General features: G+C 40.9%; 1 protein-coding gene across 3 annotated transcripts in view; it reads left to right on the top strand.

Annotated features, from left to right (window-relative positions):
• The window catches only part of BICD2 (BICD cargo adaptor 2), a 122085-nt gene extending 107536 nt beyond the window's left edge, over positions 1 to 14549 (top strand). The window contains exons 5-9 of one of the 3 annotated variants that reach the window (XM_073644556.1): positions 185 to 1186; positions 1701 to 1852; positions 9447 to 9657; positions 11382 to 11435; positions 12624 to 14549. In XM_073644556.1, coding sequence (XP_073500657.1) covers positions 185 to 1186; positions 1701 to 1852; positions 9447 to 9657; positions 11382 to 11429 — 1413 coding nt within the window. In that variant the 3' untranslated portion in view covers positions 11430 to 11435; positions 12624 to 14549. The other 2 variants (XM_073644557.1, XM_073644558.1) reach the window with 2 other exon arrangements.
• Positions 14550 to 17836: the final 3287 nt, after the last annotated feature.

The following is a 17836-nucleotide window of genomic DNA, read 5'->3' as shown; positions in this document are numbered from 1 at the left end:
ATTATGGTACCATTTGCTAAAATTTTGTTTTTAAGCTTACATTTGTAATTAAAGCCCACCATACACTGTAGTCTAAATAATAGGACAGCTCAATATATTGCTGAAATTTTTAATATTTTGCATTGATATGTGACATGTTTGATGGTTTGATTGTATTTACTATGATTTTCGTCAACATTTTTAGGTGGAAAGAGAAAAGGTTGGTTTGTTATCTACTCTTCAGGAATCTCAGAAACAACTAGAGAACACCAAAGGTGTTCTCTCCGAGCAGAACGACAAGGTCAGCAGGCTCACCGAAAATCTAAATGCCATGAAGAAACTTCATGCCTCCAAGGAACGCCAGTCCTCTCTAGACAACGAGAAGGAGCGGGATAGTCATGAAGATGGAGATTATTATGAGGTTGACATTAATGGTCCCGAGATCTTAGAATGCAAGTACAAGGTAGCCTCTGCAGAAATACATGACCTGAAAGAAGAACTGAAGACTGTAAAGACCAAGTATGACGAATGCGAGTCAAAATACGAAGAGGACAAGAACAGGTTTGAGAGTGAAACACAAGCCATGGTAGAAAAGATCTCCTTGCTTGAGAAGACCACACGGCAAGACAGAGACCAAGTGGTTAGGCTTGAGAAAGAGTTAAAGAAAGTGAGCGATGTAGCTGGAGAGACGCAAGGAAGCCTCACTGTGGCTCAAGATGAGCTGGTAACATTTAGTGAAGAGCTGGCCAATTTGTACCACCATGTGTGTATGTGTAATAATGAAACGCCCAACCGGGTCATGCTGGATTATTATAAGGAGGGCAAAGGTGGAAGAAACAGTCCTGAAGGCAAAGGCCGTAGATCGCCAATACTTCTTTCTAAGGGTCTGTTGAACAACGAAAATGGCCATAGTGAGTCTGGATCTCCTGTATCTCCAATCCCATCACCTGTGTCTGATCCTAGAAGAGAACCCATGAACATTTATAACCTGATAGCTATAATCCGTGATCAGATCAAGCATTTACAGGCTGCAGTAGACAGGACCACGGAGCTATCCCGGCAGCAAGCAGCTAGCCAGGAGCTTGGACCAGCGGTGGATAAAGACAAAGAAACACTCATGGAAGACATCTTGAAGCTGAAGTCTCTTCTGAGCACTAAGAGGGAACAGATTGCTACGTTGAGAACTGTGCTCAAAGCCAACAAACAAGTGAGTCCCAATTTGATATGGAGCTTAAGCAATTATTTTTTTCAATTATAATTTATTCATTGCTTGATACGCTCTGAGGAAAGTAGGTTATGTCTCATTATTTCGAAAGGGGGAAATATATTTGCAATTAATCTCTAGAGCAGCTGAATACTCAACCATTTCTTAGATTGAATGGACCAATCTTATCCTATTTCTTATTCAATCTTATCTTTACTTTAAAGAAACGTTTCCTGCCGCGTGCGTCCAATGGATATGTAGTGTTGATTTTCCAGATTAAGGCGTTTAACCGTAATATTCTTCTGTTAGTCTGCGGCACATCACAGTTAATGTCCTTACATTGATAAATATAATGGTAATTTAGCCCTAGAATGGAATCATCTGATCATTTTTAAACCTCAATTTTATTTTTTTTTAATTGCTGTTGGAAATTGACGAGTTCTTAAGTATCCCTATAAAAATAATTTGATCAGAACGATAAAATTCCTGAAGTTCTAATTTTTTTTATTTTTTTCAGACTGCGGAGGTCGCTCTCGCCAACTTGAAGAGCAAGTATGAGAATGAGAAAGCCATGGTGACGGAGACCATGATGAAACTGCGCAACGAGTTGAAGGCGCTCAAGGAAGACGCTGCTACCTTCTCCTCCCTCAGAGCCATGTTTGCTACGAGGTACGTAGATATGAACGACTGCATACAAATTCCTTATTTAAAGAATAACTAAACTCTCTTCTAATAATTTTGGCCAGCATGTAAATGCCGAACACAACTCTTAAATATATAAATAAAAGTTTAGTTACTCTTTAGCGGAGTTGTCCACTATTTTTGACTTGTCCCTCAATGGTAAGGATATCACATTTTAACCTTCTGCTGGAAACCCAATGATCAGCTGTAATCAATGAAATAACCTCGCAGGAAGTATCCTTTTTCCCTGCAGTGCCTCCTCAGGTGAGATGAGGTATTACACACTTTACTGTATTTTGAAATCCTCAAAAATGAACCATTTTTGACAACACTAACCACTCTGGCTAATGCATACAAACTACATAAAAGAGGAATTGTAAAGTAAACCTTTCTATGCCAATAATTTATGTATCCAGTCAGTCGTCTGTGAGCTAAATTATACTCCGAGGATTGCTTGTTACAGGCGTATTCACTTCTTGACTATAACATATACAGTAACTTGTCAGCTTAATATCATTCAGCTGATCCTGATCATGGCAGGAAGAGGCAACAAGCTTCAAATGAAAAATTTTGCCATTACTTGTCGTTGCCCCCGTTTTTTTTAATTTTTATTATTTTTTTTTTTAATACCCACAAGTTGGTCTGTTGCGCAAGGTTACACATGAATGGCAATATTTATAGGAGTTTTCCAGTTTCAGAAAACCTCTTTTTTTTCCCGGGTGTAGCTTGTTTAAAAAAAAAAATGCTTTACTCACTCTCCTTCGGTCCAGTGCTGAGTGACCGTCACTGCTTCCGGTGTCTGTTATTGTCTGCAGCGTAATCTGTGACATTTTTGCTGTAGACAAGGGCAGACAGCGGAAAAGACTCTGCTGGACCCGGGGAGGGTGATTAAAGCACATTGTTTAAAAAAAAAACTGCAGAAAAGACAGGACAGGATTTGTTTCTTTTTCTTTTAACCCAGAAAACCTCATTAACCTATGTAGCTCCTTTAGTAAACCTTCTGCCTGTAAAGTATTAGTAATTTGAAGTGGGTACAGGTGTTGTAAAACTCAGGCCTGATTCTTTCATGTGGGGTCAGTAGTTTTATATGGCGACGTTTGACTGAAACCCAAGACGCCAGCCAAGGTTGTGAAGCCCCAGAAAACAATTCACAATATGTGGCACAAGTTAGTGCTGGCCCTCTGATTATATTACATAATGAAAGGGAATGGACACGATTTCTTCTCACTTATGGTTTCCTACAATCGTAATTGCTGCCATTGTATTTCATTTACTTTGATCTTGACATATCCGTCATAATTAGAAATAGTTTAGATTTATAATTTCATGAAAAAGGCAAGAAAAATATCTAGGCTGTTGTAATTTGATATAATTTACAGTACAGACCAAAAGTTTGGACACACCTTCTCATTTAAAGATTTTTCTGTATTTTCATGACTATGAAAATTGTACATTCACACTGAAGGCATCAAAACTATGAATTAACACATGTGGAATTATATACTTAACAAAAAAGTGTGAAACAACTGAAAATATGTCTTATATTCTAGGTTCTTCAAAGTAGCCACCTTTTGCTTTGATGACTGCTTTGCACACTCTTGGCATTGTCTTGATGAGCTTCAAGAGGTAGTCACCGGAAATGGTCTTCCAACTATCTTGAAGGAGTTCCCAGAGATGCTTAGCACTTGTTGGCCCTTTTGCCTTCACTCTGTGGTCCAGCTCACCCCAAACCATCTCGATTGGGTTCAGGTCTGGTGACTGTGGAGGCCAGGTCATCTGGCTTAGCACCCCATCACTCTCCTTCTTGGTCAAATAGCCCTTACACAGCCTGGAGGTGTGTTTGGGGTCATTGTCCTGTTGAAAAATAAATGATGATCCAATTAAACGCAAACCGGATGGAATAGCATGCCGCTGCAAGATGCTGTGGTAGCCATGCTGGTTCAGTTCATCCCCAACAGTGTCACCAGCAAAGCACCATCACACCTCCTCCTCCATGCTTCACGGTGGGAACCAGGCATGTAGAGTCCATCCGATCACCTTTTCTGCGTCGCACAAAGACACGGTGGTTGGAACCAAAGATCTCAAATTTGGACATCAGACCAAAGCACAGATTGCCACGGGTCTAATGTCCATTCCTTGTGTTCTTTAGCCCAAACAAGTCTCTTCTGTTTGTTGCCTGTCCTTAACAGTGGTTTCCTAGCATCTATTTTACCATGAAGGCCTGCTGCACAAAGTCTCCTCTTAACAGTTGTTGTAGAGATATGTCTGCTGCTAGAACTCTGTGTGGCATTGACCTGGTCTCTAATCTGAGCTGCTGTTAACCTGCGATTTCTGAGGCTGGTGACTCGGATAAACTTATCCTCAGAAGCAGAGGTGACTCTTGGTCTTCCTTTCCTGGGGCGGTCCTCATGTGAGCCAGTTTCTTTGTAGTGCTTAATGGTTTTTGCAACTGCACTTGGGGACACTTTCAAAGTTTGCCCAATTTTTCGGACTGACTGACCTTCATTTCTTAAAGTAATGATGGCCACTCGTTTTTCTTTACTTAGCTGCTTTTTTCTTTCCATAATACAAATTCTAACAGTCTATTCAGTAGGACTATCAGCTGTGTATCCACCTGACTTCTGCACAACACAACTGATAGTCCCAACCCCATTTATAAGGCAAGAAATCCCACTTATTAAACCTGACAGGGCACACCTGTGAAGTGAAAACCATTTCCGGTGACCACCTCTTGAAGCTCATCAAGAGAATGCCAAGGTGGCTACTTTGAAGAACCTAGAATAGAAGACATATTTTATTTTCAGTTGTTTCACACTTTTATGTTAAGTATATAATTCCACATGTGTTAATTCATAGTTTTGATGCCTTCAGTGTGAATGTACAATTTTCAAAGTCATGAAAATACAGAAAATCTTTAATTGAGAAGGTGTGTCTAAACTTTTGGTCTGTACTGTATGTGAAGGAGATATAAAAGGGTTACTTGAGACAAAATGTACTTACATTTGTAATAGTGGCCGATCCTTTTTATTCTTGATAGAAAAAAGCCACTGCCAGGGCAGTCTGCCATAGAGAAGACAGGAGCATTTGGCCGAGCATTCCTGTGTATCGGGGAGTCTGGAAAGATGGCTGCTCCTTCTTTGGGCAATAGCTATCTAATTTGTTTGTAATTTGTTTCCACATCATTTTCAAGGCTTTTTCTCTTGCCCTAGTAAAGTCATGTGCACTTTATTTGGAGTGCTAAGTTAAAGGGAGACGCCCAGTGGACTCTCTCTCTTGTTTTTGCCTGCCCTTACTTCCCTTTCGGCCCCCCCCTGGGCTCTCTGCACCCTCTCGACCCCCCCTTGCGCTCCCGGCACCCTCTCGACCCCCCCTTGCGCTCCCGGCACCCTCTCGACCCCCCCCTTGCGCTCCCGGCACCCTCTCGACCCCCCCCTTGCGCTCCCGGCACCCTCTCGACCCCCCCCTTGCGCTCCCGGCACCCTCTCGACCCCCCCTTGCGCTCCCGGCACCCTCTCGACCCCCCCTTGCGCTCCCGGCACCCTCTCGACCCCCCCTTGCGCTCCCGGCACCCTCTCGACCCCCCCTTGCGCTCCCGGCACCCTCTCGACCCCCCCTTGCGCTCCCGGCACCCTCTCGGCCCCTCTTGCGCTCCCTGCACCCTCTCGGCCCCCCTTGCGCTCCCTGCACCCTCTCGGCCCCCCTTGCGCTCCCTGCACCCTCTCGGCCCCCCTTGCGCTCCCTGCACCCTCTCGGCCCCCCCACTGGGCTCTCTGCACCCTCTCGGCCCCCCCACTGGGCTCTCTGCACCCTCTCGGCCCCCCCACTGGGCTCTCTGCACCCTCTCGGCCCCACCCCCTGGGCTCTCTGCACCTGCTCGCCCTCCCCCGGCCCTCTGGCCTGATGGGCCCCCCCCCATCTTTCCCCGGGCCCTCTGGCCCGCTCGGCCCCCATGGGCTCTCTTCTCCCAATCAAGCAGAGTTACGCAGGGGAAATTGGATGGAGCCGCCCACTGGACTACTCCCGTGCCCTCCTCATTTCCCAAGAGATGTTTTCTCTGAAACCCAATGTAGTTATAAGGTGGAGCCTGATTTCTGTAATGCCAGAGTCTGTCTAAATTTCATGCTGCTCGTGGCTGGTGCAGCATGAAACCTCTGACAGGTTCCCTTTTAAAGAAAATTGGAATCAGTTGTAAATGTCATAAAAATTACCAGCATTTCTATAACTATGCAAATCTGCTGCTTTTATTAGGAACAAGATCCCCTTATGTCCTTGACACTGATCTGAATAGAGGTTTTAGCATTTGATGTCTGAAGCGATCATGGTGCCCTGCCTATTGGATTTAGGATTATTTCGGCACATGCATTGGTACAACGTGCAGAATTCACTTTGAAAATTGATTGTGTCTGCCGGTCACGTACCTTCCTGCCAAATGCTATTAATCAAACAAAAAGGCTTCATTAAAGTGGTTTTAAGCACCCGGCCCATCTGTGCTGATCATTCCTGTACAGAACATTAATCAGTCAGATCTGATCACCGGTTATATATAGGCCAACTGCTAGAGGAATTTACAGCAGGCTAATCCTACACTCATTTATAGGACTTTTTATAGCCCTTATAGCTCCTGCTCGCTCACAGTGGAGTCATATCAATGACAGTGCTCTGTCTACTGCAGTATATCTGTAAGTTCTCTGGCTAGAACATACACAGCAGTACAAGCTCATGTAGACATGGAAGTATACAATTTGCATTAAAATTGGGAAATTACAGTTAACTTGTGGAAGACTTTTTTAAAGGGTTTGTTCAATTCCTAACAATTTTTCAAATTTACACTTAAAATTCCCTACCAATCATTTGCTACACTTACTGTTTTTTTTCTTTTTTTTTTTTCTCCCCTCTTTTCGATCGTTATGTTTGATACTATTGGCATACATAGGGGAGTCTCAAACAGAGCATCATCATTAATGTTTCCTCCAGGGCTTGGTGCTTTCGCTCCAGGGCTTGGTGCTTTCGCTCCAGGGCTTGGTGCTTTCCGCTCCAGGGCTTGGTGCTACCGTAAGTTCCTCTCGCTTGTTCCTCCTTCATCGCCTCTTCTTGCTTGAAACAGAACATTTACAGTGATGTCTGCTTGGCTCCTCTACTGAACATGTGCAGGTTTTCTACCACTCAGTGTTCCCTACCTTTTGCTTGTCCATCCACTAGCTCCACACTTCTTTTTACTGAGCGTGTGGCAATGTCATTTAAGGCCCCCATACACATTAGACTAACATCTTCTGAACAAGCCGATGGGGCCCCAGACTCTTCCGTGACCGATGAGGATCCGGCATGTCCGATTTCGGACTGCCGATTCTTTTGTTCTCTAAGAGATAGTGCCGGCTTAGCTAGTGCTCCTGATATGAGAGTTGGGAAGATGGCTGCTGACCAGCAGCCATCTAAAGTACATGGGGGCTTTAGTCCCGCATGCCCAGTGACATGCTGGTGGCGAAGATGGAGACAGTGGTTGGTAAAACCTAGATGAGAGGTGGATGGACAGCTACAGAGAGCAATGGATGGGGCAGGTGAGCGGAGAAGCCAAAACAATCTGATCCTAATTTTGGGGAACAATGCAGGCGCAGAAGCCAGCATTCCTCATGGCTCTACTGAAGCTAGTAGGAGAAGGTGGCAGGTCGCTGAAGGGAGTAGGAAAAAGTGAAATAAAGGAATAGGGTGACAAAATAGTGCTACTTTATTTAATAGTAGTGCTTCTTAAAATAAAAAAGTTTGATGTTGGAGAAACCCTTTAATGTTTCCAAATTACAAAACAGTTTTCAATTGTGGGTCTTTTTGGCACTACCAAAGTGACTGATTTTGAAATCATTACCAAGGATGAAAAGAGAGGATTTTACAGTTCACTCATCACTGTGGCTAGTCCCTTTAAATGAGACCTTTTTAGAGTTGGCATATAAAATTACACCCCTCCCCACCACCCTAATAAAAAATTATAGAGTCTTTGCTATATATCAGCCAGCAAGAGAAGGTCCCCAAATACATGAATTATTTGTAAGCCTGGCTGAGAGTAATATTACAGAATGGACCAGTCATACATAATGGAATATTTAAGGGAGAAAAGTTCTGTTGCTTGAAGTAAGTGCAGCAATTAGTCTGCAGCCATTTAGTACTGCAGAGAGTAAAGTCTTCCCGAGGCTGCTCAGGCACAAAGGGATTTATTAATACATGAAGGCGGCTCCCGGGGGAAGCTCCAGAGTAATTATATAGATGCAGCTCTGAAATTGGAGGTATAAATAGAGGGGGATCATCTGGGAACCCATGTCAGATTCAGGTCACCCAGTTTACAACTAAATGGAAAGGAGCGCTTTCCCAGAAATCGGAATAACAAATATGTCTACATGTCATTGCATTACAGTTCATTATCTCTCCTACGGTTTTGCAGCAATTTTTAAAGCCTTAGAGCCTACTTACATGTCACTCAACAATCTACTATTTCCTGGGACAATCCCACTGGTTAAAAAAGTGGTGTGACTTTTTTGTAAACCGTTCCTCAAAAGTGGGCGCTTAAGGTTGTTTCTAGTAGTTTGGGATTGTTGCCAGGGAAGAGGGTGTTTAAAAAGCACAAAATGAGGATATTCAAATGCCCATTTGGCCAATGACCATTGGATGGTGTAGATTGTCATCGATCAGCCGATAGATTTAAGAGATGCCATTAAAGTCCAGTTTACACGGGACAATATGCTGCCGACAACCTGCAAACTGTATGGGAACAGAACGATCGTGTTAAAAAATCATTTTGTTCCCATACAGTATTGTTAGCCAGCGTGATGGGTCTTAAACAAGGGTTGATCAACTTGTATATAGTTAACCAACGCTTGACTGAAATCGGTGTGCATAAACTTAAAACTTTGGCAGTGCCTAGTTCACATTTATCCTGTGTGTGAAGCATAGAGGTTTCCAAGCAAATTAAAAAAAAAAAAAAAACGGGTTCAGACAGAACCACCATTGGAGCTATTCAACACATGGAGTCGCTTTGGACTCTGTTTGGCCACTGTGGACCAAAGTGACTGTGCTGAATGGCTTCGGTGGAGGTTCTCCTTAGGTGGACACAAAAGTGAAGTAGTGTAGTTTACTGCGCTTTTGTGTCCACCTAAAAAGATGGACACTGCCGGAGAGTGTTCTAAACAGTGAATCCATGTGTGCCATTATACTGGACAGCTCTGATTGAGATTCTGTCGAAACCCGCTTTTCGGGCATTTAGATGGGAACCACGATGCAGTGCTGAGTGTAGAGCATTTTTTTAATGTGAACCACCTAAGCTTATGCTCATTACTTTTGGCAAGGCCTGTAGAGAAGGTGCCCATCGTGGGTTGTACAATTTTGTTCTCCCATGGACTAGAGTGACACAGTTTCAAGAGTCTCACTGTTGCCAAACCATACCCATTGGGCTATGGCCATTGTAGGGCTTCAGAGGGTGTTGGTTGATAGATAACGCCAAAGTAATGTTCTCTGTACCATACTCATTCCAAGCAGCCTCCTGTTCTTGGCATAAAATATAGCTGGTGTTTTAAATATATATTTTTAATTCTCCCCCCAGATGCGATGAATATGTCACACAGCTCGACGAAATGCAGAGACAGCTGGCGGCTGCAGAAGACGAGAAGAAGACCTTGAACTCTCTGCTCCGCATGGCCATCCAGCAGAAGCTAGCACTGACTCAACGTCTGGAGCATCTGGAGCTTGACAACGAGCAGGCCCGGCGCGTGCGCACAAAATCCACGTCCAAAAATAAAACTAGTAACCCCAGTGTAAGTCACGTTCGCTCCTGCGCGGACAGGTCCGAGGGCTCTGTCCTCAACAACCAGGTGTTTTGCAGTGAGAAATATAAGATCTGCTGTGACTAGAGAAGGCAGAACCTTGTTTTTCCCGCTTGGATAGTCTGCGCATGAAACGCCAATTGCTACAATATTTCAGCCACTTAACCTGCGCTGGTCTGTTGTTAAACTGTGTATGCAAATGGTTTTATTAAGCTAAGCTTAATTCTAACTAACACTTGTATGGGGGGGGGGGGCTTGCGACAAGTTAATGCAGGAAGGAGACGGAGCAGCACTTCCGAAGTTAACCAGTCTGGCGGTTTTCGTTTTTATTTTTGGGAAATGGATTGCAAACTGAAGCCATAATCACTGTTTTTGGTCCGGTCTTGCATTATATTCGCAAGCTGGTATTAGATGTTGGGCAGCTATCGTTAATGCATGAAGAAAAATTACCTTTTATATAACAACCAATATATGGGTTAAATTTGGAAATATCGCAGCCCGTCTCTCCGAGTCTGGAAGTGATTTTCAGCCGCTTTGTGGTTACGACACATGGGGCGCATCCAAAAATGTATAATTGCAGATGAGGAAGAATTTGGATGGGAAATCGAAATGCTAATTAAGAGGCAGAAATTCTTGCCCATCTCATAGCAGTGATTAAAAGCTTCAGAGGTCGTCTATCTGGTGGGGTGGTCCGTACTTGGTCCATTAGGTCGTTGGCCTGCTGTAATGCATGTGTCGGTATCATGCACAATTTTAGTGAGTAAGCCGTAAAAAGTTGTGTCGAGGAATAAGGGAGGTTTAGCCCGGGTCTTACCATCTGCCACCTTTCACGAGCATCTCTTGCAGTATGAGCTAATGCATGCTTTGCTAATCTTTCATTTTAATCCAAGTCAATAGGAGCACAGATCGAGAAAAAAAAATGACCTCTAGTCCTTATGTGCCACGTGGTTGGGAAAATCTGCTCAAGTATTAACAAGCTAACAGTATACAGAAATTAGTTTGGACTTTAGAATACTTGATGCTACGAACACACCAAAAAAACAAAATCTTCACACATGCTGGAAAAGGAGGCGTGTTGTCCCCGTTCCGGCGCGCAAACATCTTACCAATTTACACCAGAATTAGTGGCAGTTTTTTTTTTTTTTTTTTTTGTAAGTAAATAGTATTAACACCTCTTATTCTATATTGTCATAGAATACTACTGGGATCACTGTCAGAAGAAAATCCGCATTATTTATGCAAGCACATAGCGTAACAGGGCTCTACAATGAAAGAAATGCTGATCTCTAGGGATCCATGCCTCATTTTGGAAAAGCGAGGACGCTTGAATTATATTATGGCAGTTTTGTAATTCAAGTAAAGGAAATAATAAAATGGTTAAAAAAAAAAAAAACTGGAAATTGTGCCAGAAAGAAAAAAAAAGGAACATAATCGAGTCTTAATTGATCGGACGTTGAAATACGGCACAATGGTTTTATTTTGGGGGAAAAAAAAAATCTATTTAAAGTGCCTACTTTGTACTATTGTAAAGCCCTGTTCATTCTGGAATTTTCTTAGCAATTTTTTACATATATTTTAGCTTCTTCAGGTCGGAATGGGTTGTGTCCTTATCCCTAACACAAGTCCCCTAACCTGCTTGTATCCCTTTTACTCGTTTTTTCTACACGCTGTGACCCTGGCACCGCTTCTTCTCACATCACTGCCATTCTTTATAGATCATCAGCACTTTGCTTCCTGCGTCGCGACACTCTGCCGCTAAGTAGGCTCAGGTAATCGAGGAATCATCGCCTGGTTTTACGAGTGGTGGAGTGTAAAAAGCTTTGAGAATTTGCATGATGGCAAAGGGTTGTGTTTTTCTTTCATAAAATATTTAGATTTTGTATATCCCTCGTTAATTAATGTTTTTCTGTATCCTTGCAAGAAACTGATCAATAGAAAATCTTCTTAAAGAAATGCACAACTATTGGGAAATGTCACATACTTCACTATTTCATCAACCGAGATCACTCATATGTTTTTCTTTTGTTTTTGTCTTTTTGTTATCATTTTGGCTATTTTTTTTAACTTTTGTTTTTGTCTTTTTGTTATCAGTTAGGCTATTTTTTTTGCATTTTTGGTTTTACTTTGTAATCATTTAGGCAAATTTTTTTAGCACTTTTTACTTTTTTGTTTTTGTCTTTTCTTAATCTTTTGATCCTAATATTTTTTTTGTCTAATATTAATATTATTTTAGAATAATAATAATAATATTATATAATTTTTTTTCTTTTGGGGGTCAACTTATATTTAGCACGAATAAACTGATCCACTGCCCCCCATCTTTACAAAAATCTGCTCAGATTCACTTCTTATTTCTTCAGCATAGTGATAAAGATTTTTGTTTGTTTGTTTGTTTTTTTTTTATTATATTTTAGTTATTTGCTCTTTTTCATATGTTTTTTTTTTCCCAAACATTTGGAATGCGCTGAAGTTCTTAGGTTGGCATCCTATATTTGCCATGTTCTTATATAATGATATCATTTTTTTAGTTCTTGTAATATTGATGCTTTTCTCTATAAACACCAATGCATTATTCACTTTAGACATTATTTTTTATCTCTCTGCATGGGGGTAGAAGACATAATGCATTCACTGATTATCTTCCTGCATGTTCAGTGCAAAAATGCTTCACTTTTTATTTTTTTTATGACTCCAGAACTTTAGCAGATATTGTTCAACACCTGTAAGAAACTTGCTACTTGCATAAGTCGCTTTCCCGCTAACGCTCTTTTTAAGAAAGTGGCCGAGAGAGCGAACCGCTTATTTCTATATACCTGGAAAACTAATGACTGCCTGGCCTTGCTTTGTTTTATTTTTTTTTCCCAACTAACATAATCTGCACATCTCCTTATCAGTAAATTCCCTACTTGTCATTTTAAATTTCTAATTTTAATTATTTTTTTTTCCCATTTTTTCAGTCGTAGAATAGTTCCCGGAGAAGAACTTGCGATCCCAGTGCACTGCGATGCACGTAACTCCTCCAATCCAACTAGCTCTTGATTTATTAGAGCCAATGGCACAAAAAAAAAAACATATTTAAGACGCGAAACTACTGCGCCCTCCTTTAATCCGATATGTTTTACAGTAAGCGTTCCTTCCCATTTCTTTTATGTTTTATCGAAATATAATCTCAGAATCAAAAAAAGCTTTACTATAATATGCTGCTGGGGAAGAAAACTTACAAGTGCTGAACAAAACGCTACGCTCAACTATCCAATGTTCCAGTAAAGTTGGGTAAAGGTTTTTTTTTTTTTTTTATTATTATTATTCTATTATTATTTTACATCCGATTGTTAAACCTGTGCACTTTTTAATATTTTAATATTTTTTTTTGTTTCATTATATTTTATGTAGAAATGTTCTAAACATGTAGTGGCTGCATTATTCGCCTCGACATGGCTTTTTTTTTTTTTTTCCCTGGGTATTGATATACGTATCAGCACGTCGCAGGGAATATACCGATTTTGTTTTGTTTTATGGGTTAATACACTTGATGTTGGATATGTATAAATTTATATGTTCTGTCTTCTTAAGGCTTTTTTTTTTTTTCCACGACAGTTTAATTTTTTTTGTGTGTGTTTTTTGAATTGCTGGTTTTTAACTGCCATGTTCATAAAAAAAATAAAATAAAATCCAGGGTCTGAAAATTCTGGGGTTTTCATACTATATTATTATTCTTAGGAATAGCTTAATGTAACAAGGAAAAAACTTGACTTTCTTTGGTTAAAACAGTAATAGGCACTTGAAAAAAAAAAATGCATCTAATAAGTAGTATTACCTAAAAACTCAGATTTTTAGGAAATCAAGAATTGCTGATGAACCGAATTTTCTACAACTGTTACCAATTAAATTCCAAATTGGAATTGTTTCATTTTTTTTGTTGTGGGTTTTTTTTTTGTTTTTTTTTTTTTTTAGTTTTTCTTTATTATTGTGCCAAATTCTGGTACATCTAGAAACGTCAATGCTAAACTTGTCAAATACCGAGTGTTTCTAAGCCTTTTGTTATGGATACCAGTAGTGCCTTTTTTGAGAAATGTTAGATGGGAATTAATAAAAAAGAAAGAATAAAAAAATTCTGGAAAAATTAAAGAAACCATGTGGAGCAATAAGTGCAAAAGACAAAACATCATCTTGCATATTTTTAATGGAGATACTACGTCTATATTTCCGGAAAATGAAAAATTGTAAAAAATTCCGTTGATCAGTGATTCTTTTTCAGTGCAGATCCTTGCTAATTCAGGGATTGAGACGAATAATTAATGTCTGCAAACCAAAACTAATAGCTTTGAAAAAAAAATATTTTTTTTCCTCTTTATTATGGCAAGATATATTACTGACACATTTGTGGTGGTGGTCCGCCCATCTCTGAGGGTGGGGGGAACGCGAGGACTTATCTGTTACCTGTGTACGGTGGTGGACTTAGCCTTATCATTCTATCGCTAGCAAATGTGGGAAAACAACGCATTAATATCTGCTCTTGCATGTTGTATTTAATTGCTGTGGTTTTCAGGAAACAGAATCTGCAAGCGGCATCAACAAGCTCCGCTCAGCGGCTGTTTGTTGAGGCCTAAGGAAATTGTTTTGTAATTGGTACTTGGAAACGGACGTCGTTTTTGCAAATTTTTTTTGCAGCTTGACGAAAAGAAAGAAACAAAAAAAAAAAATTTTTGAAAAATTTTAATTACGTGTTATGAGGGGGAAAAAGGTTTCTGTTTGCTGGAAAAACAGTTTGGATTCTAGATGTTGGGTTTTTATATGGCTCATCTTTTACAGTATTGATCTTTAAAAAATATTGTTACTGCAAATGATTTCATCTGTTTTGTGGGTATTTATTTGAAATGATTTCATAAAGTACTGTATTATGTTACTGTGCATTATTTTTAGTGGCAAAAGTGTTCTTCAGTTACATGTCATATGCACGTACTCTTGCCAAGTAACCTTTACACAGATCAGAACGTGGAAGCGGTTTCGCCGTCACATAGATTGGCGCTTCTTTTTTATAAAGGTCTGCCTAGTGAATGAAAAGTGTTAATGACATTAATACAAGGTTGTGTGTAGCAAGTTGCCTGTGTAAGGGTAGTCACATGTATCAATAAAAATGAAAAAAAAAAAAAAAGAACGGAACTTTGTGTCTTTGTTTTTATTTCTGGACTTAACGGGGCCATTGTTGTCTTGTGCACATATATCTATATCGATATCGATATAGATATATATATCTATATGTATAGATATATATCTCTGTTTCAAATTAAATTGCAAAATCCAAGTACATACAAGGAGATGACCACGCTGACGCACTTAGTATCAGAACAGAAATCTATTTATTACATCATTGGTCACTCTTTTTATATAAGCTTTTACTGACACACATTGTAGCAATATAATTAGCTTACTTTTCATATGTGCTGGCCTGAGCATATATACATTTAATTGGATAAAGTTAATACTGTCTACACCCACCTTTTAAGGGTCTAGGTGCCTTAAGGGTTTAGGTGTGGTTCTACTTACTTTCACTTTACTATGTCCCGTTAGACAAAGGAATGCATGCTACTCTTAATCTAAACATATACAGTCAGTCTCCATTTTGCAAAGCAAGGAGATGCACGTAGAATAACCAAAATGGATTCAAGATAGATAAATAAATCCTGATCTCACAATTCAATTCTCTTGTGGCAGTGGGTGGATATTCCAGCCAAAGTGCTCGTCTATAGGATCCCCCTGATACGTTCTCCTCCCCTAATAGAAAAAGCTATTCTTCCTTCACCGCTTCTCTGGATCGGCCTGTCTGTCACACCATCACACACAAGCCACAACAAGCAAGGAAACTATACGGGTGCTACATCCATGTGCTGATAAAAGTTAGCATCCAGTAGTTGGTCATAGTTCTCTCCATCTTTCACTATTACTGGGTGCAGTCCAGCAACAGGTCTTGGCTCTGTAACCTTGTCTATAGATTTTGAAACAATGCCCCGGACACAGGGTACGAGGCAGCAACCAAGTACCGCAATGGCCACCAGAATGATCACCAAAGTACACTCTGTTACTAAGAAGGTATCCTCATTTACCAAACGTGTTTTCTAACCACTTACTGAGGTGGTTACTAATACCGGAGTTTTCAGCTAATTCATTGGACAGGGCATCAATTCCTCTCAGGGCTTTACTTATGCTACCATCCGAAGCAGTGTTAAAGGGTACAGGATGATAACACAACCAGCTTACAGACCCCTCCCCTCTCTGCCAGAATCCTGTCAAGGGCGAGTCTATTCTGAAAGGTCATGGTCGAGGTGGCACCCAATTGTTCAGCTATCCCCCAGAATGCATCCTTACTAAAATTAACAAATCTCTATTGGTTATAGTAGATAACCACGTTTTTATTCACTGTAACAATCCCGCTGCTACTTGATCTCTGGCTTTGAACTCGTCTGGCTTTGAACTCGTCTGGTACTCCTATTGGCATACCAATAGCGTCAATGTACACGTGAGGGTCGAAAGAAGTAAGAATGCTGGTTTCACGCTTGTGTCTCTGGTTTTTCGTTGCGTATTCAAGGAGCTTGTCTGTATTTGGAGTCATAATCGGGAATGGTATCAGGAATTTAACAATAGCACATGTGCCCTCCAATCAGGGCTGTGGAGTCGTTAAGCCAAACCTCCGACTCCTCAATTTCCATGACACCGTCTCCACAACTCCGATTCCACAACTCCGACTCCCTCATACATGGCTCATCTGTAAGTGATAAATTTACTGTAGCACAGATTCATCTCAGCTAAAAGTCTAGACCCTTAGATCAGGAATAGGACAGACATTTATAGGACATTTCATAACTTTCCCAAATTCTTATGAAAAAAATATTCCCCACAAACTGCATTGAACTACTGTACCCAATTTATTATAGATTTTAGGAGTTGGAGTCTGTCCATTTCATACCGACTCCACAGCCCTGCTTCCCATCCCGCTGGCAGTACTGGATAAAAGTCACCATTTCCACACATCCATCACAAAGTCAGCCCTAGCTACTGTATAATTCAGGAGGGCATGGCCTTGTACCAAGTTATTGTTGGTGGAACTGCAGTATGAGGAACCTAGATGCTTCAAGTCAAAGGTTACCCGTTAAACTCTGGAAATGTGTGTAATTCCCGGGATAAGGGCTAACCCCATTGGCCATTACATGTTTAGGGTTTATGGGGGGATACAACTACCAGAGCAGATACAACTCTGAAGTATTTTCTCCCTCTAGCAGAAAATTGCTGAATTAAGCAGGCGAAAGAAATGGGGTTTGTCTGATTGCTTATAGGGAAGGGCACCGTGCCTAGATGAGGTCTAGGGTGCAGACTATACAGAGTATTTTACCAATTCTAACCAATAATTGGCCTCAGAGTATTCCGTTTCCACAGATTAGTTTATCCTCATAGGTTAGGGACACTAGGAATCAGGGTTGTGGAGTCGGAAAGCCAAACCTCCGACTCCTCAATTTCCACGACTCCGACTCTGACTCCAGAGCCCTGCCTCACTACTAAGCATGTGCATAAAGTGCAGCACAGATTCATCTCTACTAAAAGCCTAGATCCTTAGATCAGTAATAGAACAGACATTTATAGGACATTTCATAACTTTCACAAATTCTTATGAAAAAATTGACAGCACATACTGCATTTAACTACTGTACCCAATTTATTATATATTTTCGGAGTCTGTCCATTTTACCATTTTATTCTGTCACCACCAAAATGGACACCGATTCCAACTGCAGGGTCTCAGGTTTTTTTTTTTTTAGAATAGGTCGGTCCCTGATATCCTTAAGATAAATGTGTCCTAATCGTTCAGTGTCCCCCGGGATATTTATGCCCATCACATATATTCCAGCGTCCGTAACAGAGGGGTTCTCTATCGTCAAGTCTAGGGGAAGACCGTTGCCAGACTTAAAAGTAAGACGGGTAACAATCATTCTAGTAAGGAGGCTCCTACCCTTGCTGTCTGTCTTATCTCGGGCTATGGAAGGTTTGTAGGCCCAGTCTTCCACCCCACCGAACTCCAGGACTCACAATCAGACCCATAGCCAGTGTTGGTGGTGACGCATATATACTTTTGGGTGAGTATAGGTTTCCTCACTCTGCCACTCAACCCTAGGGCAGG

The sequence above is a fragment of the Phyllobates terribilis genome, unplaced genomic scaffold (genome assembly GCF_046119375.1).
Source record: "Phyllobates terribilis strain yellow unplaced genomic scaffold, ASM4611937v1 Scaffold_8__6_contigs__length_399053987, whole genome shotgun sequence".
Lineage (NCBI taxonomy): Eukaryota > Metazoa > Chordata > Amphibia > Anura > Dendrobatidae > Phyllobates > Phyllobates terribilis.
The sequence above is the reverse complement of the archived record's forward strand: the minus strand, read 5'-3'. Positions and strand labels throughout refer to the sequence as shown.